This window comes from Tursiops truncatus, chromosome 2 (genome assembly GCF_011762595.2).
Source record: "Tursiops truncatus isolate mTurTru1 chromosome 2, mTurTru1.mat.Y, whole genome shotgun sequence".
NCBI lineage: Eukaryota > Metazoa > Chordata > Mammalia > Artiodactyla > Delphinidae > Tursiops > Tursiops truncatus.
This window is the reverse complement of record NC_047035.1, coordinates 77,398,524-77,424,837: the sequence shown is the minus strand read 5'-3', so window position 1 is coordinate 77,424,837 and position 26,314 is coordinate 77,398,524. Positions and strand designations below refer to the sequence as shown.

General features: G+C 40.2%; 1 protein-coding gene across 1 annotated transcript in view; it reads right to left on the bottom strand.

Moving 5' to 3' along the window:
* FMN1 (formin 1) overlaps positions 1 to 26,314 on the bottom strand; it is a 425,437-nt gene that overhangs the window by 306,849 nt on the left and 92,274 nt on the right. The window contains exon 3 of the mRNA XM_073800707.1: positions 16,779 to 16,957. Coding sequence (XP_073656808.1) covers positions 16,779 to 16,957 — 179 coding nt within the window. The remainder of the gene's footprint in view (positions 1 to 16,778; positions 16,958 to 26,314) is intronic.

Below are 26,314 nucleotides of genomic sequence, written 5' to 3'. Positions count from 1 at the left end.
TAAGGCCTTTTTCCATCAAGCAGACTTAGTGCAAAATGTTTCTAAGACTGCTTCCACTGAGCTGGATTCAAAACTTCTGTGGAAGTGGGTTGAATGTCGGTAACAAACTAGAAGACTCTGAAAGGGAAGAGGGGAGGCCGAGGCATACTCGTGAAGCTGAAGAAGAGAAGAGAGCAGTGGGTACGTCATCCTGCAATGATCAAGGAATGAGGGCAGTGCGCACAGTTAAGAACCTGGCCCTGGGTCCTGGGCTAACACCCTACTCTGCTCCTGCAAGAAACCTGACCTTGGACAAGTTATATAAGCAACCTGTGTCTCAGCTTCTTCACCTAGAAACTTGGAATAAGAAAAGTACCTACTTTGTGGGTTATTAGAAGCATTAAATAAACTAATATATGTTTCACACTCATCAATGCCTGGCACGTAGTAAGTACCGTATGGATATGACATGCTTTCATAGCAAAGGAATAACTTTCTTAGGGACATCAACCAGCAACCAACAGAATTGTTTTTAACCTTGTCAATATGAAGCAAGTATTTACTGAGGAAATGACGGCCCACAAAGGAAGCTGCCCTCCCAGTTCCCTCACATATGCTCTTGGACAGAGGAGCCATTTGGTCTGAACAGGATTGTTCCTTATAGATAGGCCTACTTCATACAACGGCTCCCCATGCTACATCTGTGCCACGAGTGAATTGAGCTTCAAAGAAAATTCTTTCAAGGGGTCCCTTTGGGTGTTTCAGGGCCAGTGCTCTCTGGATTATTGTTTTCCATCTGTATCGCCTGAAGAGAGCAATTAGCTTAAAGAGTTCCCAGGTGGCTACTGTAGATGGTGACAGAGTTCACCTGTTCTTTATTACTCCTGAGTTCCAAGATGATTTTTAAACCAACTCAATCATTTCAGGAAAAAAAAAAAATCCATGAATTTGGATTTTCTCCAGAAAATCCTTTTCTCAAGAGTCTGTTGACACATGCTGACGATGTGTGGTCCCCTAGCACTGAGACTTCCCCTCCCTTTGGGGAAGGAAAGTTCCCAGATGATGACTGGCCTGGGAGAGAGCCCAGGGCGTTAACAGCAGAGCAAGGACCATTTTTTGTTGCTGTTTTTAGGCCAACTCATTATACTTCAAAGGTATACGCATTTCATTTAAAATGTCCTTACTGGGCTTCCCTGGTGGCGCAGTGCTTGAGAGTCCGCCTGCCAATGCAGGGGACGCAGGTTCGTGCCCCAGTCCGGGAGGATCCCACATGCCGCGGAGCAGCTGGGCCCGTAAGCCATGGCCGCTGAGCCTGCGCGTCCGGAGCCTGTGCTCCGCAACGGGAGAGGCCACAACAGTGAGAGGCCCGCATATCGCAAATTAAAAAAAAAAATGTCCTTACTCTTACAAATACGAAAATCAAGCTTGAAATAGTTATTACGTTACTGCTTAGGGTCTTACTGTCAGATATTTCTAAGACGGGCTCCACCAAGCAGTATCAAAGAGTCCTTGGAAATGGATTCAATGTCCGTGACAAAATAAAATATTTTAAGAGGAAAAAGGAAAGGCTTTGACTTACTTGTGAAGCTGAAGAGGAGAGAAAATAGGAGCATTCTTTAAGGTACAGAATTTCCTGGGACATGTTTTTGAAGAGTTTTGAGCTTTTCCTAAATGAGTAATAGTGATGGCCCACAGAAATAACCACTACAGAAGGCACGGAGTCCATGGAGAAAGCATTTCATGATGGCTAAAGTTGCTCATGATGAAAGTTGTAGATGAAGATCTGGCATCTAAGAAACTGTATATATCTCTTGCTGTCTATACTCTTGTTCTTCCTGAGTGGTGAAACTAGACAGCCACTGACTCCACTGTAACTGGATATCTTTTTTTGTCCTTAATTTTTTTTTAAGTAGAAATTATCTTGGGAATATTAGTTCCAACACCAAAGATCTAGTTATCATTTTTAAATACTTTTAAATTGAAAGGAGGCAAAAGAAAAATTAGGGAAGATGAAGATTTACCTAAAACAAAATGAAGGTGGATGATAAGAACATGCATGAGAGGAGAGAAGGGGGAGATCTAGCATTTTTTTAGGGTGTCATTGTTGTCCCAAGTAGGTACCACGCTAGGTTCTTTATGCAAGTTTTCTAATACCTTAATCCTCCCCATAACTCTATGAGAAAGGTGTCATTGACCCCGTGGTTTTTTTTTGGTTTTCTTTTTTTTCGGTACGCGGGCCTCTCACTGTTGTGGCCTCTCCCGTTGCGGAGCACAGGCTCCGGACACGCAGGCTCAGCGGCCATGGCTCACGGGCCCAGCCGCTCCGCGGCATGTGGGATCTTCCCGGACCGGGGCACAAACCCGTGTCCCCTGCATCGGCAGGCGGACTCTCAACCACTGCGCCACCAGGGAAGCCCGACCCCGTTTTATTAGTGCTGTTCAGTGCAAGTTTCTGTAATGGTGGAAATGTATCTGTGTCATGCAATCCAGTGCCACAGGTGGCCTCTGAGCACTTAAAATGTGCCTAATGTAACTGAGGAATTAAGTTTTATTTAGTCTTAATTAATAGCCATAGGTGGCTAGTGACTACTGTTTGGCCATTCCTTTAGATGTGAATACTGAGGTTCAGAGACATTAGGGCCATTCAAAGATTACACAACCAATGAGTGGCATAGCCAGGATCTGCACTGGATCAACCTGATTCTAAATGTACCTTCTTTTCATTATAATAAATCAAAGAGCTATAGAATTTTGTAACAGTTCTCTTTCACATTGAAACATCAGCATGGGGGCAAAATAGGTGATCACCTGGTTACCGGAACCAAATGGCCCCTGCAGTTAGAAGGAATTGGCAGAGAGCAGGAAGGACACAAATTATGAGCCCTGATTTGATCAGTAATGATTCCTTGAAGTTAATACTCACATCATTTAGTCACGTTAAAAGAAAAATATGGAAACCAATATAAAGGCATTAAAATTACAAAGTAGAAAGTAAGCTAGGCATTGTCACAACTATGGTCCTATTCTTTTTTTTTTTTTAATATTTATTTATTTACTTATTTGGCTGCGCCGGGTCTTAGCTGAGGCACACTGGATCCTCACTGCCGCGGGATCTTCGTTGCGGCATACGGGCTCTTAGTTCCCTGACCGGGGTCAAACCAGGGCCCCCTGAATTGGGGGTGTAGAGTCTCAACCACTGGACCACCAAGGAAGTCCCTATGATCCTATTCTTTTTTTTTTTTTTTGCGGTACGCGGGCCTCTCACTGTTGTGGCCTCTCCCGTTGCGGAGCACAGGCTCCGGATGCGCAGGCTCAGCGGCCATGGCTCGCGGGCCCAGCCGCTCCGCGGCATGTGGGATCTTCCTGGACTGGGGCACGAACCCGTGTCCCCTGAATCGGCAGGCGGACTCTCAACCACTGCGCCACCAGGGAAGCCCGATCCTATTCTCAAACACAGTTAAAGAGAGGGCAAAGAAAAAGAGGAGAGGCCAGAGCTATGGCTTTGAAGTGAGATGTATTTGGGTTCACTATGGGATATTACTTACTAGTTACACGCAAGATGTGTCACTTAGGCAAGTTCCTTAACTTCTATGAACCAGTATTTACATGTATAAAATAGGGAAAATAATAAGTCATAGGATTGTTCTAAGAATTAAACGTGCTAATATTCCTAACCCAGTGCTTGCCTGATTCACAACAGACACCCAGTAAATAGTAAGCATACTTTATGAAGCATGTATGAAGCCTTCAGAAAACAAGCTAGCTTGATAGTTCTAAATTCACTTCACTCGCAAATACAAGCCCCATTGTCATGGATATGCTAATGACGTGGGGACGTCCACCTGCGGCCTTTAGCTTTAAGCTCTCGTTGGCTTCCATGAAAACAAAACAAGGATGTGGCCCTTTCCATGTACTGCAGAGGCACTGTATCAGAGAGCCCTCTGCAACCATTCTTTGCTGTCAAAGTCAATTGAGGCCACAGAGTTTGCCTTTTAGGAGTGAAGGAACGTGAGGGCCTGAAATCTGCTCGGGTTCCCGTCAGTGTTTCCCCATCAACTGTAAAGACCCAAGGTCTGAGGCATCCAGCGTCCCAGGTGAGCAGCTGCAGAATCTTCACTGGATTGAGTTCTGTGGGGTGATTTTGGTTGTGGTTCTAGCTTTCTAATTCGGAGCCCGGTTCTCAATCCTTCTCACTGATTATGAGAGCTAACTCATATCCATGAAATGAATTCAGTTCTTCAATTAAAAGCAAAACAAAAGAAAACAAACAAATCAGGAAAGCATCCAAAGTAGTGGAGCGGTAGAGGGGCTTAAATTTAAGCACCTAGGTCCAGACTCGGACAGACTGGGTTCAGATCCTTGCACCTGCCTTCACTGAACCTCTCTCCTTATTTGTATCAATACAATAGGTACAATAATACTTCAAAGAATGGTGCCTGGCACTGAGGAAGTGATCAATTCATGGCAGTTTTGTTACTGGTTTAGACACTTAAGGTTTGGTGTGGACTTGGTAATTACATCTTTCCGTTCATAAGATGCAATTACTTGGAACCCGATGCCGTGTCCTCTGCAGACAATTAAGCTAATTCAATAAGGAGCATCCCGGGACCCGCGAGTGGGGTGATGGAGATGATCCTTGGAAACCAGCAACACCAAGAAGAGTTCAAGGCTTGTGTTTTAAGAGCTGCATGCAAAATCCTACTTTCAGAATTCATGCAACCAATATAGAATTCTGACGGCTGCTTGCCTTTTCTGCTCTGCATACCTTTTGTCCATCTCAGGCCACACCTCTTTTAGTGTCTTTTTTCTATCCTGCCCACGTCCCTTATTTACAGACGTTTTACAAACTATCCTCCATGGTGAATAGTCATCTCAAATGGAATCTTTAAGAAACTGCACTTGTTCTAAGAAGTTAGGCCCCACTTGCTCTCTGGTCTGTCCAGATTCAGTTGCCTTGACATGTCTGGCTCAAAGTGCACTGGCAACTGAGGAGCACGGCTAATGACAGTTTCTAATAGTGGAATATAAGAAACTGCCCTTTAAGGCTAACTGTGTAATGGTCATGCTCTACATGGGCACTCTGGGGTGACTGAGGGTTTATCCCATATAGATGCTACCCCAAGGCAATTCACACATTTGGTGCATTTGGATGTTGTTCCCAAACTGACACCTAGGATTGCCAGACTTATTAAATAGAATACAGGACAACCAGTTAATTTTGAATTTCAGACAAACAACAAATTATTTTTCACTGAATATGTCCTATGTAATATTTAGCAACCTCATGACCTCAAAGTGGAACTGACTGAGCATTGGGTTCTTTCAAGAACTTTCTAGGTCACCCAGAATGGTCTACGGGATTTGCTAGAGCAGGTGATCACCCAAACAGAACCTCTCTACACCGCAGTCTGGCTGACATTCACCCAAGGGGCACCAAGACAGCAGCACTGGTTGCTTAAACACTGAAATATATACTGGCTGGTAAACAGATGCTGCTCGGAGCCTCCCTGGTGTCTACCTTCCACCAGCTCCACCTCTTGCCATTCCTCCAAGGAACCCTTGGACCTTCTCACAGTTCAGTAACTAAAAGATGAAGGTAACATGCGACAACATGGATGGACCCCAAGGGCATGATGCTAAGAAGAATAAGTCAGAGAAAGATGAATACTGTTTTGTTCTCACTTATAAGTGGAATCTAGAAAAACCCAAATTCATAGAAACAGAAAAGGGACTGGTGATTGCCAGATGTGGGGAGATGAAGACAGAGGAAAATGGGTGAAAGGTAGTCAGAAGGTACAGACTTCCAGCTGTAAGATTGCTAAGTCCTGGGGATGTAATGTACAGGATGGTGGCTATAGTTAACAATGCTGTATTGCACATTTGAAAGTTGCTAAGAGAGTAGATCTTGAAAGTTCTCATCCCAAGAAAAAAAAGCTTGTAACTACGTGAGGTGATGGATGTGAAATGAATTTATTGTGGTGATCATTTCACAGTATATACATGTACCAAATCATTATGTTGTACACTTGAAACTTAAACAATATTGTATGTTAATTACACCTCAATAAAACCAGGGAAGAAAAAAAGGATTGCACTGGAGAAACAGAAAGAAATGATATGAGCCTTCAAATAGAGTTAGGAGACGATAAATTTTGGTCTCACTATCAGAGTTGTGACATTGTTCCTCGTATTAAAACGAAGATTCATGTTGAGAATATTAAGATGTATTTGTTTTTCTTTTAAATAATTTCCATCTCTTTCTTTGAATTTCTTGTATTTCTTTGTATTTCTTTTAAGGAATTTTCATTCCCCACACACCACACTGCTTGGGTTGACTTATGCTCCTTTAATAGAATCAGGAAATGTCATATTACAGCTAAAAGGAATACTGTTTCATCTGTTCGTGTTCCTCCCATCCTGTCTGCACACACTTGTTAAAGAAACTGAGGGCCACCGAAGTTAACTGGTGCCCAGAGTCCCACAGCTAAGCTAGTGGTTGAGCCAGCAGTGGAAGTGAAGTGAAGGAGACCTCCAGCTCTCGTTCTAGACCAGAGTGGGCCAGATCTGACCCACTGCCTATTTTTGAATGACTCCTTTAAGAAAGATCTTTACATTTTTTAATGGTGGGAAAAAAATCAACGATGAATAATATTTTTGATAGGTGAAAATAATATGAAATTCAAATTTCAGTGTCTATAGACTTTTATGGGAACACAGGCACACTTATTCATGTATGTATTCTCTACAGCGGCTTGTGTTAACAAGGTTGTGTGGTTACAACAGAGACTGTATGGTCCCAAAGCCTAAAATATTTCCTCTCTGGCTCTTGACAAAAATAAATAAATAAAAATTAATGCACAGCTAGATAAGGGGCCTTAATAGCACCCTCAGCCCTAATGCCTGGGGCCATTCCAATTGGTGGATGCCAAATTCCCACCAATTATTAAATGTTTTAGCTATCTCCCCTACATACTAATGAAATGCTGCATGTCCACAGAAAAAGACTGATTAAAGTAACTTCTTGGGTGGACCTTCAAGATGGTGGAGAAGTAAGACGTGGAGATCACCTTCCTCCCCACAAATACAACAAAAATACATCTACATGTGGAACAACTCCTACAGAACACCTACTGAACACTGGCAGAAGACCTCAGACTTCCCGAAAGGCAAGAAACTCCCCCATGTACCTGGGTAGGGCAAAAGAAAAAAGAATAAACAGAGACAAAAGAATAGGGACGGGACCTGCACCAGTGGGAGGGAGCTGTGAAGGAGGAAAGGTTACCACACACTAGGAAGCCCCTTCGCGGGCGGAGACTGCGGGTGGCGGAGGGGGGAGCTTCGGGGCCGCGGAAGAGAGCACAGCAACAGGGGTGCGGAGGGCAAAGCAGAGAGATTCCCGCACAGAGGATCGGTGCCGACCGGCACTCACCAGCCCGAGAGGCTTGTCTGCTCACCCGCCGGGGAGGGTGGGGCCTGGAGCTGAGGCTCAGGCTTCGGAAGTCAGATTCCAGGGACAGGACTGGGGTTGGCTGCATGAACACAGCCTGAAGGGGCTATTGCCCCACAGCTAGCCGGGAGGGAGTCCGGGAAAATGTCTGGACGTGCCCAAGAAGCAAGAGACCATGGTTTCAGGGTGCGCAAGGAGAGGGCATTCAGAGCACTGCCTAAATGAGCTTCAGAGACAGGCGTGAGCTGCGGCTATCAGCTCGGACACCAGAAACGGGCATGAAACGCTAACGCTGCTGCAGCCACCAAGAAAACTTTGTGCAAGTGCAGGTCACTATCCACACACCCCCAGGAGCCTGTGCAACCCGCCACTGCCAGGGTCCCGGGATCCGGTGAAAACTTCCCCGGGAGGACGTTTGGCGCACCTCAGGCAGTTGCAAAATCATGTTGGCCTCTGCCGCCGCAGACTCGCCCCATATTCCAATTATAACTACCATACCCCTCCCTCCCCCAGGCCTGAGTGAGCCAGAGCCCCCTAATCAGCTGCTGCTTTAAACCCGTCCTGTCTGGGTGGGAACAGAAACCTGAGGGCAACCTACACGCAGAGGTGGGGCCACATCCAAAGCTGAACCCTGGGAGCTGTGCAAACAAAGAAGAGAAAGGGAAATTTCTCCATGCAGCCTCAGAAGCAGTGGATTAAATCCCCACAATCAACTTGAGGTACCCTGCATCTGTGGAATACCTGAATAGACAACGAATCATCCCAAAACTGAGGTGGTGGACTTTGGGAGCAACTGTAGACTTGGGGTTTCCTGTCTGTGGCTGACTTGTTTCTGATTTTTATGTTTATCTTACTATAGTTTTTAGCACTTGTTATCACTGGTGGATTTGTTTATTGGTTTGGTTGCTCTCTTTTTTTTTAATTACTTATTTTTTTAATTTAATAATTTTTAATTATTTAATTAATTTATCTATTTATTTATTTTTATTCATTATTTTCTTTCTTTTTTTCTCCCTCTTCTTCTGAGCCGTGTGGCTGACAGGGTCTTGGTGCTCCAGGCCGGTGTCAGGCCTGAGCCTCTGAGGTGGGAGAGCCGAGTCCAGGACATTGGACCACCAGAGACCTCCTGGCCCCATATAATATCAATCAGCAAGAGCTCTCCCAGAGATCTCCAACTCAACACTAAGATCCAGCTCCACTCAACGACCAGCAAGCTCCAGTGCTGGACACCCCATGCCAAACAACTGGCAAGACAGGAACACAACCCCACCCATTAGCAGAGAGGCTGCCTAAAATCATACTAGTTCACAGACAGCCCAAAACACACCATCAGATAGAGCCCTGCCCACCAGAAAGACAAGACCCAGCCCTACGCACCAGAACACAGGCACCAGTCCCCTCTACCAGGAAGCCTACACAACCCACTGAACCAACCTTACCCACTGAGGGCAGACACCAGAAACAGCAGAAACTACGAACCTGAAGCCTGCGAAAAGGAGACCCCAAACACAGTAAGTTAAGCAAAAATAGGAAGACAGAGAAATATGCAGCAGATGAAGGAGCAAGATAAAAACCCACCAGACCAAACAAATGAAGAGGAAATAGGCAGCCTACCTGAAAAAGAGTTCAGAGTAATGATAGTAAAGATGATCTAAAAGCTTGGAAATAGAATGGAGAAAATACAAGAAATGTTTAACAAGGACGCAGAAGAACTAAAGAGCAAACAAACAATGATGAACAACACAATAAATGAAATGAAAAATTCTCTAGAAGGAATCAATAGCAGATTAACTGAGGCAGAAGAACGGATAAGTGACCTGGAAGATAAAATAGTGGAAATAACTACCACAGAGCAGAATAAAGAAAAAAGAATGAAAAGAATTCGGGACAGTCTCAGAGACCTCTGGGACAACATTAAACACACCAACATTCGAATTATAGGGGTCCCAGAAGAAGAAGAGAAAAAGAAAGGGTCTGAGAAAATATTTGAAGAGATTATAGTTGAAAATTTCCCTAACATGGGAAAGGAAATAATGAAGTCCAGGAAGCACAGAGAGTCCCATAAAGGATAAATCCAAGGAGAAATACACCAAGACATGTATTAATCAAACTATCAAAAATTAAATACAACGAAAAAATATTAAAAACAGCAAGGGAAAAGCAACAAATAACACATAAGGGAATCCCCTTAAGGTTAACACCTGATCTTTCAGCACAAACTCTACAAGCCAGAACGGAGTGGCAGGACATATTTACAGTCATGAAAGGGAAAAACCTACAACCAAGACTACTCTACCCAGCAAGGATCTCATTCAGATTCAATGGAGAAATTAAAACCTTTGCAGACAAGCAAAAGTTAGGAGAATTCAGCACCACCAAACCAGCTTTACAACAAATGCTAAAGGAACTTCTCTAGGCAGGAAACAAAAGAGAAGGAAAACACCTACAAAAACAAATGCAAAACAATTAAGAAAATGGTAATAGGAACATACATATCAATAATTACCTTAAATGTAAATGGATTAAATGCTCCAACCAAAAGACATAGACTGGCTGAATGGATACAAAAACAAGACCCATATATATGCTGTCTACAAGAGACCCACTTCAGACCTAGGGACACATACAGACTGAAAGTGAGGGGATGGAAAAAGGTATTCCATGCAAATGGAAATCAAAAGAAAGCTGGAGTCGCAATTCTCATATAAGACAAAATAGACATTAAAATAAAGACTATTATAAGAGACAAAGAAGGACACTATATAATGATCAAGGGATCAATCCAAGAAGAAGATATAACAATTATAAACATATGTGCTCCCAACATAGGAGCACCTCAATACATAAGGCAAATGCTATGTAACAGCAATAAAAGGGGAAATTGACAGTTACACAATCATAGTAGGAGACTTAAGCACCCCACTTTCATCAATGGACAGAGCATCCAGAATGAAAATAAATAAGGAAACACATGCTTTAAATGACGCATTAGACAAGATGGACTTAATTGATATTTATAGACATTACATCCAAAAACAACAGAATACACTTTCTTCTCAAGTGCTCATATGAGGAACATTCTCCAGGAATGATCATATCTTGGGTCACAAATCAACCCTTGGTAAATTTAAGAAAATTGAAATCGTATCAAGTATCTTTTCCGACCACAACGCTATGAGACTAGATATCAATTACAGGAAAATAACTGTAAAAAATACAAACAGGTGGAGGCTAAACAATACATTACTTAATAACCAAGAGATCACTGAAGAAATCAAAGAGGGAATCAAAAAATACCTAGAAACAAATGACAATGAAAACACGATGACCCAAGACCTATGCGATGTAGCAATAGCAGCTCTAAGAGGGAAGTTTATAGCAATATAATCCTACCTCAAGAAACAAGAAACATCTCAAATAAACAACCTAACCTTACACCTAAAGCAATTAGAGAAAGAACAAAGAAAACCCCAAAGTTAGCAGAAGGAAAGAAATCATAAAGATCAGATTAGAAATAAAAGAGAAAGAAATAAAGGAAACAATAGCAAAGATCAATAAAACTAAAAGCTGGTTCTTTGAGAAGATAAACAAAATGATAAACCATTAGCCAGACTCATCAAGAAAAAAAGGGATAAGACTCAAATCAAAAGAATCAGAAATGAAAAAGAAGTAACAACTGACACTGCAGAAATACAAAGGATCATGAGAGATTACTACAAGCAACCATATGCCAAAAAAATGGACAACCTGGAAGAAATGGACAAATTCTTAGAAAAGCACAACTTCTGAGACTGAACCAGGAATAAATAGAAAATATAAACAGACCAATCACAAGCACTGAAATTGAAACTGTGATTAAAAATCTTGCAACAAACAAAAGCCCAGGACCAGATGGCTTCACAGGCGAATTCTATCAAACATTTACAGAAGAGCTAACACCTATACTTCTCAGACTCTTCCAAATTATAGCAGAGGGAGGAACACTCCCAAACTCATTCTATGAGGCCACCATCACCCTGATACCAAAAGCAGACAAAGATGTCACAAAAAAAGAGAAAACTACAAGCCAATATCACTGATGAACGTAGATGCAAAAATCCTCAACAAAATACTAGCAAACAGAATCCAACAGCACATTAAATGGATCATACACTATGATCAAATGGGGTTTATCCCAGGGATGCAAGTATTCTTCAATATACGTAGATCAATCAATGTGATACACCATATTAACAAACTGAAGGAGAAAAACCATATGATCATCTAATAGATGCAGAAAAAGCTTTTGACAAAATTCAACACCCATTTGTGATAAAAACTCTCCAGAAAGTAGGCACACAGGGAACTTACCTCAATTTAATAAAGGCCATATATGACAAACCCACAGCCAACATCGTTCTCTATGGTGAAAAACTGAAGCCATTTCCACTAATATCAGGAACAAGACAAGGTTGCCCACTCTTACCACTATTATTCAACATAGTTTTGGAAGTTTTAGCCACAGCAATCAGAGAAGAAAAAGAAATAAAAGGAATCTAATCGGAAAAGAAGTAAAACTGTCACTGTTTGCAGATGACATGATACTAGACATAGATAATCCTAAAGATACCACCAGAAAACTACTAGAGCTAATCAATGAATTTCGTAAAGTAGCAGGATACAAAGTTAATGCACAGAAATCTCTTGCATTCCTATACACTAACAACAAAAAATCAGAAAGAGAAATTAAGGAAACACTCCCATTTACCATTGAAACAAAAAGAATAAAATACCTAGGAATAAACCTACCTAAGGAGTCAAAACACCTGTATGCAGAAAACTATAAGACACTGATGAAAGAAATTAAAGATGATACCAACAGATGGAGAGATATACCATGTTCTTGGATTGGAAGAATCAACATTGTGAAAATGACTATACTACCCAAAGCAATCTACAGATTCACTGCAATCCCTGTCAAACTACCAATGGCATTTTTCAGAGAACTAGAAGTAAAAATTTTACACTTTGTATGGAAACACAAAAGACCCCGAATAGCCAAAGCAACCTTGAGAAAGAAAAACGGAGCTGGAGGAATCAGGCTCCCTGACTTCAGACTATACTACAAAGCTACAGTAATCAAGATAGCATGGTACTGGAACAAAAACAGAAATATAGATCAATGGAACAGGATAGAAAGCCCAGAGATAAACCTATGCACATATGGTCACCCTCTGTTTGATAAAGGAGGCAAGAGTATACAATGGAGAAAGGACAGCATCTTCAATAAGTGGTGCTGGGAAAACTGGACAGCTAAATGTAAAAGAATGAAATTAGAGAACTCCCTAACATCATACACAAAAATCAACTCAAAATGGATTAAAGACCTAAATATAAGGCCAGACGCTATAAAACTCTTAGAGTAAAGCATAGGCAGAACACTCTATGACACAAATCACAGCAACATCCTTTTTGACCCATCTCCTAGAGGAATGGAAATAAAAACTAAAATAAACAAATGGGACCTAATGAAAATTGAAAGCTTTTGCACAGCAACAGAAAACATAAATAAGATGAAAAGACAACCCTCAGAATGGGAGAAAATATTTACAAATGAAGCAACTGACAAAGGATTAATCTCCAAAATTTACAAGGAGCTCATTCAGCTCAATATCAAAAAAACAGATAACCCAATCCAAAAATGGGCAGAAGACCTAAACAGACATTTCTCCAAAAAAGACATACAGATGGCCAACAAATGCATGAAAAGATGCTCACCATCACTAATCATTAGAGAAGTGCATATCAAAACTACAATGAGGTATCACCTCACACCAGTCAGAATGGCCATCATCAAAAAATCTACAAACAATGCTGGGGAGGGTGTGGAGAAAAGGGAACCCTCTTGCACTGTTGGTAGGAATGTAAATTTATACAGCCACTATGGAGAACAGTATGGAGGTTCCTTAAAAAACTAAAAAGAGAACTACCATATGACCCAGCAATCCCACTACTGGGTATATACCATAAGCAAACCATAATTCAAAAAGAGTCATGTACCACAATGTTCATTGCAGCACTATTTACAATAGCCAGGACATGGAAGCACCTAAGTGTCCACTGACAGATGAATGGATAAAGAAGATGTGGCACATATATACAATGGAATATTACTCAGCCATAAAAGGAAACAAAATTGAGTTATTTGTAGTGAGGTGGATGGACCTAGAGTCTGTCACACAGAGTGATGTAAGTCAGAAAGAGAAAAAAATACCGTATGCTAACACATATATATGGAAACAAAAAACAAAACAAAAAGTTCCAAGCAGGACAGGAATAAAGACGCAGACATAGAGAATGGACTTGAGGACACGGGGAGGGGGAAGGGTAAGCTGGGACGAAGTGAGAGAGTGGCATGGACATATATACACTACCAAATGTAAAAGAGATAGCTAGTGGGAAGCAGCCGCATAGCACAGGGAGATCAGCTTGGTGCTTTGTGACCACCTAGAGGGGTGGGATAGGGAGGGTGGGAGGGAGACACAAGAGGGAAGAGATATGAGGATATATGTATATGTATAGCAGATTCACTTTGTTATACAGCAGAAACTAACACACCATTGTAAAGCAATTATACTTCAATAAAGATGTTAAAAAAGAAAAGTAACTTCTTAATGATGACCCTGCAAATCAGGTTCAAAACTGAAAACGAGCAGTCCTCTCCAACATTTAAGGCTGATCAAAGTATCATAAAGCAATACACATCTCCCTGAGCTTAGCGTTCACAGCCCCCCAGAGGAAAGAAGTCCTTGCGAGCTGGTGTGGTGATCAGTAACAGGATGCAAAATCAGTACAACCCTCCCAAGCAGACAGCCTAGAATAACAATATTCAGAACACAGGAGACAAATTGTAGCTTCTGAAGAGGGGGTAGGGCTTGCAGGTGAGGAGTCTTAGGGACCAAGCTATAAAACCACTGATGTAGAAAATAAAGAAACTACCCCAGTTTTTAAAAATTATAATTAATGGAAAACTAAGAAACATGTAAATATTTATATATATGTTATTGTATATTTATGTAAATTATATATAAACATACTATTTATACATCATATATAATATATGTAATATATAAATATTATATTTATTATATATGTATTGTATATAATATATATAATTATATATGTGTGTGTATACACACACACCATTAAAGGCTGGTTCAGGAAATAGACCTTGTTTATGTGATATGTTTCAAAAGCCTAAAAATACTTATATTTATAGACAATAAAGCAAAGTTTATCCTAAATATTGGAGCGGAGGAGTATAAGAAAAATTGGTAGTGCTATTTATTTCCAAATTGTAGTACTATCCCAAAATAAAAAACAACTTTAGGGAATTCCCTGGCAGTCCAGTGATTAGGACTCCGCACTTCCACTGCAGGGGGTACAGGTTCGACAGCTGGTCAGGGAACTAAGATCCTGCATGCCGTGCCCTTGGCCAAAAAAAAAAATTTTTAACATCCAATAACAGAGGAATGATTAAATAAATTTTGAGATACAATGTAGAGGAACATTATTCATTCACTGAAAATATATCCAGGAGGAAGTTGTAGCAACATGGACAAGCAATGTAAAAGTAATAGGCAAAGAAAAAAAAAAGAAAGTAATAAGGATATAAAATCTATGCCTATAAGTTAAAAGAAAAAAAGTTCCTCACTGAAAATCCATCATACACAGTGAAAAATACAAAGAAAATTTATCAAAATTTTACAGTTGTTGTCTGTGGTTGCTGAGATTATGAGTTATTACTTTTCTTTCAATTTAACTAAATATTTCAAATTTTACAAAAGGATTGTATATGATTTCTATAATTGAAATAAAGTAAAATTAGGAAATAATTTAATTCACCGAGGAAAAGGAAAACCAGAAATGCATAGTTTAGTCAATGTGTTAAAAAAACACATAAACCTAGCATTTTTTAAAAATACAGAAGAAAAAGAAAGTGGTCTTTCAAAATTCATTTCAGCACGGTGACACGCCAGGCCTCCTGCTGCGGCAAACTCAACTTAATCTGGCCAGTAGATGTCGCTGTTACACTTCTCATTTTGAGCACATCTCAAGATGCACAGTTTGCTTTTTCGGGAGAGGCATGTAAACAAAAACTACAAATTTCCATTTCATCTCATGAAGGGCTGTAGATTTTACATCTTACAGCTTCATTCCAAACCTTTTACAATAACTGAGATGTCGAATGCTTTTCTAAAATGACATACGATGACTATGGTTTTTTGATTATGAAAAGTGCACGGTTCTTCTGCTTTTGGTTGCTTGAGAAAATTGCTACCCATATGAACCTTACAGGCCACACTCATCAAAAACATACTTTCAGGGCTTCCCTGGTGGCGCAGTGGTTGAGAGTCCGCCTGCCGATGCAGGGGACATGGGTTCGTGCCCCGGTCCGGGAGGATCCCACGTGCCGCGGAGCGGCTGGGCCCGTGAGCCATGGCCGCTGAGCCTGCGCATCCGGAGCCTCTGCTCCACAACGGGAGAGGCCACAACAGTGAGAGGCCCGCGAACCGCAAAACAAAAAAAACCAACATACTTTCAGGCTTGAAAATAACGAATTGGAAGTCATTCAAAGAAATCAGGGACACAAGACTATCAACAGGCATTAAAGTTAATAGAGCAGAAAAAAAAGAAAAGTGCCGGTTAGATTCCTAATGCTCACCCCCATCTCTGACGGGAAATGGGGAGGTGAGGAAGGGGCGGTGACAATTGTGACAGTCTGGTCAATCCTATCAGGCCACCTATGGTGTGGAAGTAGCTAAAACCCAGCCCACTGCTTTGTACAGATCAGTCAAGGCATCTGTGTCAATGAATCGATGAATGAATGGGAAAGAGAAGGCTGTTTTTCTAATGGGTCATCCTCTATCCCACAGATTTCCTGCCAAATTGTTCACCTGTCATTTGAGCAGCTGCAGAGAAAGAAAGGTTTAGGAATGTGGAAGACAGCCTATTTGAATTTCACTGGAGGATCCAGATCCTATCAGTCAGCTAACACATGTTCTCGAATTTTTAGAAAAATGATATTAAGAGCAGCAAACGGGTTCTCCCACAATGAGGTTTAGGCAGCAAACTGATGTAAGCAGAGTACTCTGTAAATGCTCAGATAAACTGTAAACACAGTCACTTTCTAGTGCACAAATTTCAGCTCACCGATATATAACTGCTTTCTGCCACTGATTGATTTTTAGACGACACTCACACAAATTGTAGCTTCAGCAGCTCTACAAACACACTTTACATTAAATGCATATTAACTGAGCCTCTGTCAATGGCAAAGAATCACAGCGCAAACACAAAGATTTCTACTTACATGGAGATCCAAGCACAATTTGCTTCTGTTGGGCTTCTCTTTTTCTTCATGGAGCAGAAATGGACACGCTGGTCCTGCTCTGTAGGCCAGGACCCATGCACCTCCATCCCTGCTGGGAAGGTCTTTAGCTGCTGTCTGCTCACTGAAGCAGTCCCGGGGGAAGCCCTCAGAAGGGATGCCTAGACCAAACAGAGCAGACCATTAGTGACACAGTGGTGACCAATACATCAAGCCAGCCATATCTGGGGACTCCTACGTGGGCCACTTCATAGCACCCATGACTTCCCTTTCTAGTTAATATTTTTAGAGTTTGCTTTTCTCCAGAAGTGTTTCTCTTGATTACTTTTTCTGGCTCACACTAACAATGAATTCAAATATATGCCCTCATATCCAATTAAAAAAATTAAGTCTACTGGCTGTACTCCATGCTCCCTGTTCTCGCTTACCAGTCGGGCTCTACAGATCGTTCTCTTTCAGAACAGAATCAGAGGATGAGCTGCAGGACGGAAGTCAGGAGTCCTGACTTGGACTTTACTACTGTAAAGTTGGCTGTTGGCTTTACTACTGAAAGGTCTCACCTGAGCCAAGTCACTAGTGTGTGTTTTTCCAGGGCAGGAACTGCCCCAAGTTCCTCTTCATTTCTGGGGATAGAACTGTCATGCACGATGTGTGCAAATGCATATTGGCGCTTGGTCAGTGTGTTGAATGAGTGACACCGCGTGAGTACACTACTTGGAACACACTACTTGGAACTCACTTCCTCATCTCCAGAATGAGGGCATCAGGCTAGTCCTCATCTGAACTATGTTAGGATGATAATAGTCACGTATGTGCCAGGTACTGTTCTTAGCCCCTTTCTTCGGTTTTAAAAAGAACTCTATAGGTAGGTATCATTAGCGTCCCCATTTTAGTTGGGGAAACTGAAGTCCAAAGAAGTGAAGCGAATCGCTCAAGTTCGTAAGATCAGTAAATGGTAAAGCCAGGAATTGAACCCAGGCAGCTAAACACTAGAGGGCGTGCTCTTAATGACTAGATTCCATGGCCTCTGCCTGGCATTCTCGAGATGGCGGTACCTGTTCTACAATAAAAGGACTTTGTGGTCAAGTGAGTGTGAGAAAAGCAACATGTCGTATCCCCAGAGCCACGATTCATGTTAGCATAGTAAAGACCTTGAGCTGTCCTTTACTAAAGAAACTTAGCTCTGTATAAGAGTGTTTTCCAAACTTACATGACCACAGAATCCATTTAAAGGGACACCCGTTAAACACGTCGCAAGCCACCAGCGTTCCACTTGAATATAGTTTGGAAACCACGAGATGACCTCTAAGGTCCCATAGAGCGGTTGGCTCCATAGCTCAGGGGTTAGAGCACTGGTCTTGTAAAGTCCCATAGAGCTCTCAGGTTCCTGGACCTTTTCTAATTCCTGGTAAGCAACCTTGGCAAAATATTAAGCAACCAGGCAGAAGTTCAGGGTTTAGGCTCAGTGCACTTCTGCAACAGAGATGACTGTTGGATATATGATAGGGTGTTTATTACACCTAATCCTTGTAATAGTGTCTCTTTGGCAGGGACCCAAAACCAGCCAACGACTTCCGCCACGATGAACACCTGACTTAAAGCAACTTGAGCTGAGAGTAAGTCCGCTAACAAAAGGACTGTGGGATAACACGCTTCTCCTTTATATTAGAGTAGCATTTCAGAAGAAAGAAAATTTGAAAACAGCCAAGGTTTTGCTTTTTGTTTGCCTGTTCCATGGGTTGGTTTCTAATCACACTTTAAAGTTGAAAGGTGATGCAGGTCACAGTGTCTCTACAGTTGCCCTCTGGCAGGCTGTCCACAAAACACTTTGCTGTGATCACCGAGAAAATGAAGGTCCAGGGCCTTGGGCATCAACTCTGCAGACATGGGTCCCAGAAGGTTACAACCAGGCTCTTTCTTCACCTGAGCGAGATGTCTTAGAATGAGGGTCTTTTCAGGAACTTGGCCTCATTTTTTCCATACGCCTCTTTCTAACTACTCTTCTCCAGACAGACTTTCTTCTGGGCTTTTGTTTAGGGCCTCATGTGCTACAGAGTGCCCCCACTCCTGCTCAGAAGACATAGAAAAGGACTAATGCCTAAAGAACCTCAGAGAGGAGGGAGTCTGCTAAGCTCCTCCACTGTGACTTCATGGCGACCCCAAGAGGAGGGCAGTGCTGGCCATGCTTTAAGAGACTGAAGAGATTAAAGCTCGGACCCCTCTTAACTTCCATTTATAAAAGCTTATCCCCCCCCTAGAATATTTCTGTTCAGATAACTTCCATTTATATAGCTCATCCCCCCTCCTAGACCATTTCTGATTATCTTTGGCAAGAAAAGAGGAAATAAGCCTTTTAAAATTTATGGTGTACTCTCACCAGGCTACCTCATCTTCAGAAATGTATTAATTACTAATCACATCCCTCGTTTTAAATCCCTCCACTTTTCACTTTCATTTCGGAATAGCTGCTGGCTTTGGGTACAGTTTACACAGATTGATAAAACAACATAAAACATGCTACATACATCACAGAGAACATGCTGTATAACGCCTAAGGTAAGATATCTAGATCATCAAAGGCACATTGTCTGGTGAGTAGAAGTTCATCATTTAGGTATAAGAGAGTGGTGAAGCCCCACAATTACAAGGATCTCGTGTCCTTAGATAAAATACAGACACACATGCAAACGTACCCACACACCTGCCGTGGCTGTTCACCACTGCATGAACAGGTGTGGGATGCAATCCAGCTCCCTTTATGCAGAGGAAAGACAACGTGAAGTTTAGGCAGAAATGATGAAAAGTAACTTCAGTTTAGAAGTAGTCTTAATTTTCAAGAATCAGTTTCTAATACCTCATTTTAACCAGACAATATCCCTATGAAGCAAACACGCAAGGTAAAGCCATGATGCGTAGTTATTTGGGGAAGGATCTTTAGGACAGGAAAGACCAAGGGCAGAAATAAGTAACAAAACTGTTCTTCTCAAAAGTCTGACAGAGTAGGTGAGGGCACTGGACAAATTCACCATTACAAAGGACATAAACTCATAAAGTCTTTTTAAATTAATTTTTTAATTGAAGTATAGTTGATTTACAATGTTGTGTTAATTTCTGCTGTACAGCAAAGCGAATATGTATATATATGTACATATATATACATTCTTTTTTATATTCTTTTGCATTATGGTTTATCATAGGATATTGAATATAGTTCTCTGTGCTATATAGTAGGACCTTGTATATCCATTCTACACGTAATAGCTTACATCTGCTAACCCCAACTTTCCACTCCTTTATATATAGAATGGATACACAACAAGGTCCTACTGTATAGCACAGAGAACTATATTCAATATCCTATGATAAACCATAATGCAAAAGAATATAAAAAAGAATATATATATTCTTTTGTATTCTTACTATATATATATATATATATATATATATATATATATATATATAGTAATAGTAAGTCTTTGAATGGAGAGTTTTAATAATACCAACTCAAGTTTTTTGAACAGTCAAAAATAAAGCACATGTCTATGTCTATTAAAATAGGTAGTGGTCACACTGCTCTCTTCAACTGAATACATTTAATAAAGAGAGATAAAAATGACCTGAAGTTAGGTAAGTATATTCTGTCAGAACAGTCATTTAATTTTCTGATGCAAATAGATTTTGAGGTATTAGATTTTCATTGAACATTTTATGGAAAGCTTAAAACAGTCTTATCAACTTAATCATGTCTTCCCCTTTCATGTGCATATACTATAAATCTAATTTTTCTTGAATATTTATTAGTTATTTTGTTTCTCAGAAACATTTCAACAGCTTGATGGACCACACATACATACACGGGTTAATTCCACAGCTGACCATCTGTTAATACAACATACAGCACAGTCACAGTACAGGAAGGGCAACTTACCTCGAGACCACTTTGAAAGTCTGTGCTTTTCCCAGATGAGCTGCACTTCCTGATGCTAACCTACAACATCAGACTAGGATTTTGCTGTCAATTATCAACACAATGGAAGCAGACAGAAAGGAAAGGTGACGTGCCATTTAAAACTGGAGGCAGTCTCCATAGCTCATCTTCCCCCAATGGAATAAGTCTCCCTACCTGAGGCACGTTGGTTTATCGTTCCCACGTCTTCACTTCCTTCCTACATTGTGATTATGCACCAAAGGCCTTTTCCAGTTGCCTTTGTAGCTCCTCCCACTGGCACAGATGTTATATATTTCCCCGTGTCCATGGACATTGGGTCCATGGATGTTGGATCTGGCCCTGTGAGGACTGGCTTTGGCCAACTGAATGTGGGCAGTGTGACAGTGTGACAGTTCTGAGCCAACACCTTAAGAGGTATTGTGTGTTTTCACACCCTGCCCTGTGTTTCTACCATCACCACAAGACAAGCACGTCCTAGAGAGCCTGGACTTAAGACACATAGAGCAGACCCAAACCCAGTCCTGTGGCCTGGAGCCAGACACAGCTGAGCCCAGATCAGATCAAGTGAACCTTGCCAACTCTTAGACCAATGAATGAGAACAATAAATATTTGCTATGAGCCATCAAGATTTGGGTTTTATTTGTTGAAATAGCTGCCTTATACACTCCATCATCTGCCCCCAGAAACACTACACCTATAAAAACTTTCAACCATTTCACCTGAGAGGACTTAAAGGCTACAACAGTTTTATTTTATAATTTCTACTAAAAACAGTTATTCACTATATTAGGTTTTGAAAAAAATCAGGTGAAAATTCACAGCATACCCATTTCCTCATTCATACCACAATCCACACACAAACTACATTTCATTAAAAATAATAACCTTATTTACCAGGCACTGGCTTTAATTATCACTCACACACACACACACACACACACACACACATACACATACACACACAAACCCCAACTTCCAAAGAGAAGTTTGCAAACATACTATATAATCAGATTTGGACAAAAGTCCCTAAGGAACAACATTACAGTGGCTTTCAGCCTTTCTCCTCTAATTTTCCCATCATACTGAGCCCTCACTTGACAGCAGTCATGGAGTGTTATACCTCCAAAAGAAGAAGAGGGAAAAAAAAAAAAACCTCAGCCTGAAACTCTCATGAGTTTTTGTTCCTATGCCGTAGCTCTCAAGGCCATCCATCATACTTGACTTAAATCCAAAGAGGTGAAGTTTTCTCAACTGTGAATATCGGAACTGATATGTAAAGGGAGACAGGTTGTCTTCCATTATGTTATTCAAACATGTACTTACAAGCAAGAGAGACAGCAATCTAGACGTGTAGCTAATGGAAAGTGACATTGTTAAGTACTCGTAAAGAGGGTGTGTGCTCGTGTGTAATTATTCATGTCTATATCTAGGAAGACAGAGCTTTGGCAAAAGTAAACTCTCGTGGCTGCTATCTGTCAGTTAGAGATCAACCCTCAGCAATCCCACTGTCCCCATTTTCATTCCTTGTGATATTTAATGATATAATGTCACTAAACCAGCTAGGTAGCTATAACTCTGAGAAAACATCTTATCTATCCACCCCAGCCTCTAACTCTCCCCGTGAGAAGTATGTAGAGAGAGAAATTATGAGCAAGGACAGACAGGTGGAAGGTGTACAGAGGTATGGAGGGCTGTGGGTAGATCCAGAAATAGGACAGACAGGGGGAGTAGGCATGTCAATTTCACAGCCTAGGAAGAAAGCATTCAATTCCATCAAACAAATGCAGTGTCATTTGGATTTCTAAAATTATGGGCAAATTCAAATAAAATACAATAGAATTTAGAGTTAGAAGGATCTTATGTATCTCCCCACCTACTGCTCATTTTATAGCTGAGGGAACAGAAATCCAGGAAGATTGCGATAGTTCCAACATACCCAGCTAGTGGCAAAGGCAGAACTAAAATCCGGGTTCCAGGGAAATCTTTCAGGCTATTTAGAGAAGGACACTACTGCCAATTCCCAGATGGGAATATTGAGGTCTGAGGAAGTAGGAGATGTGAACCATTTGACAGGTGGGATTGATTCCTAACTGTGACCTTTACTAATTCTTTGACCTTAGTGGAATTACTAAACTTCCCTGAATCATTTCCTCATTAATAAAATGAACATAATATGAATATGCCTGATATTTGGCTGTGCTCAAAACTGTTTTCCTCCAGAAAACTTTTCCTGGAGTGGGTGTGATGAATTGACAGGGTGTAAAAAAAAGAGAAAGCTGTTTATAGTGAGGGCATATTACACATCACATACTCATGTTAAGGACTATTTTCTTGTCAAAGAAGATACAGAGAAGAAAAATTAAGCTCATAAGAATTCACAGCAGCACTCCAGTGCAGCAGATCCCAAATCTGTTCAAGTCCTAAAAATAGAATTCACATCATCAAATGCAATAGCTCCCAGTAAGTGGCTGATCATCTCCAAAAAGTGCAGCTCCTCAGGGAACTTCATAGACACCCTACGACACATCTTCCCCGAAGGTCAAACACAGGAGCCTACAGCATGAATGAAACTATTTATAGGCATAGCTGTAAATGAAATCGCTTTTTAAAGAGGTACATCAATATCTATTTTTATGATTATTACATTAACCTCTTTCCATGATCTTTTCCTATAAAGAATACAAATGTAAGATGAGAGGCAAATAGTACTCAAGCCAGGAGACTGAACTGTGGCTATAGTTATACTGGATATTTTAACACCTGAAAACAGGGGCATGTACTTAAAGTAGCACAAATGCTGCTGAGTCACTCTGCCTCAGAAAGGATACAAGGTAGGAGCAGGTGCACCTAAGTAAGGTTTGGTGCAGGAAAGATCAAGAAAGGATCAGATCTGGAAGGCTGTAATGTTCACTGAGACATTAAGAACCTCTGTCCATTCACAGATAGTAAATGCTGAAGAAATTGATATTGGTGCTTCAAATGCCTAGGTTATCAACACATTTTGGTATGTTTGGTCATGAGGAATATACTTGCTTATTAACAAAAAATAGTGAAGAACAAGAATGAAAACATTTCTTATAGTATTCATTATAAATACATTTGAACAGCCTTTTTTCTTTTTATGTCACATTGTTCCAGTTATTATGGGGATAGTTTCACCAATGGGGAACCCAACTCTTGAAGAGATATGACATAATTACCAATTATATTAATAGCTAAGGCAATACAAAATACTAAGCCTTGAATAATAAAATACATAATAAAAAATTTTTTAAAATCTCTTTCCAAAAAGAAATGATCTTAAGAAATTCACCAAAAAATGAATATACATAACAAGACTGATACAAAGAAAAAAAGAAGGCACATATGCCCATGTTAAGGGTAAACATTTAAGAGATTAAGAACAAAATATGGCTTTGAGTGTCCTTATAAAGCAAGAATGAAAGAGCATTTAGTTATTTCACCCCTATTATCAGAAGGAAGAAACACTGATCCTATGGGCTGACAAAGGTTTTTCTAATATTAAATTCTGAGAGAAATTGCTATAGTACAGAGTTAGTTCCTACCCGAGCCTTAGCCCCATCCCAGCTGTTTGACCAACAACTGACTTCACAGAGCCAATGGGGCTGGTCTAGTTGTCTATCAGTGACCTTTGTCCTTCTAACCAGAAAGGTTTGGAGATTATCTTGACCACTCAGTGATTTGGAACTGAAGTGATGAGTTCTTCAGCAGAGTAGCTAAGTAGTGGCATCCTAGAAACAGCAAGTGTTTTTAATGAACCCCTCTGCCAAGGTGTCTTAGGCAACATAGGCAACAGAGTTTTTCTATCTCCCTTCTTCCCCCAGGCATTAGTACTGAAGAGGAGCCTGGCACTTTATCCCAACAACCTTAGCTGAGGCCTGATTATCACTTTCTCTCTCCACAAATTCATTTTCTTAAGGGTAAGTAACATCCTACAAATGGGACATTTACTATGCATCACACACTATATATGTTACACATTACTAAGAATCTTCACAATAATCCTGCAAGTTAGGTGTAAAGTATTAAAGATGAGAAAACTAATGAAATAGAGACATTAACTTTGCCCAGGGTCAAACTGTAAGTAGGAGAATTAGGTTGTGAACCCAGAGCCTGGAATTAACCTCCTGCCATAAACAACTGAAAACTAAACAAAATATAGGAAACAACTATTTTTAGATATTTGATAGCAAACAATGCAGTATTATAATCCTGGAAAGAGGTACAACAAATGAAGTGAGCCTCATAAATTGCCTTGGTTTCTAGCTAAGAGGTGATTTCTGGACTGAAAATAATTAATAGGGCCCCAGTGGCCTATGGGGCATTGTCAAGCAGTCTAATATATGTAAAATTAGAAGCAGGGGTCTAAGAGAGACAGAAAAATATTGAAAGAAAAACTGGCTGAAAATTTTCCAAATTTGATAAAAATTACAGGCCCCTAGATCAAAGAAGCTCTATGAACCTAAAGGGAGATAAACACAAAAGAAAACCATAATAAGTAAAATTGCTAAAAACCAGTGATGAAAAATATTGTAAAAAAGAAAAAAATTACGTTTAGAAAACCAAAGAAAAGAATAATTACAGACTTCTTGTCAAAATATGCAAGCATTAAGAAAATGAAATGACAACTTTAAAGTGAAGAAAGGTAAAAAGTGCTGAATGATAAGAGATTTTTAAAAAGTCAACCTAGAATTTTATATCCAGTGAAAATATCTTTAAAATGAAAGAAAAATAAAGGCTTTTTCAGAAACTTAAAAGCTAGACAATTTATCTCCGGCTGACTTAGACCACAGGAAGTGTTAATACATTTTTTCAGGCAAAGGGAAAAAAAAATCAGAAGAAAATTTGGAAAACACCAAAACTGATAAACATGTGAGTAAATACACAAGATGTTTTTCTCATTATTGAAGTTATTTAAAGATATAATTAACTGAAGCAAAATAATGTATTCTGGGGTTTATAACATATGTAGATATAAAATGTTGACAACAGCACAATATCCAAGAGAGAGAAATGGAAATATTCTGTTTTAAGAGTCATACATTTATATGAAGTGGCATAATAATATTTAAAATAGATTGTGATAAATTAAAGTTACATATTATGAACTCTACAGCAAACAGTTTTTTAAAATGGTATCTCCAACAGTGGACATGGACACAAAGTGGAATCCTAGAAGTACTTGATCCAAAAGAAGACAAAAGTTATGTAAAAGGGAACCAAAAAAATGGAAGGTAGACTAAAACTCAACCACACTGATAGTTACATTAAATATAAATCACTTAAACGCTCCAATTTAATGCCAGAGTTTATCAAACTGGATAAAAAAAGCAAGACTCAACTATATGCTATTTATAACTCATTTTAAATGTAAAATTATAAATAGGTTAACAATAGAAGGATGGGAAAAGCTATATCATGCAAACATTAATCACAGAAAGCTTGAGTAGTTATATTAATATCAGACAAAAATAAACTTCAAAGTAAGATATATTACCAGGGATAAAGAGAGAAATTTTATAATGATAAAGGAGACAGTTCATCAAA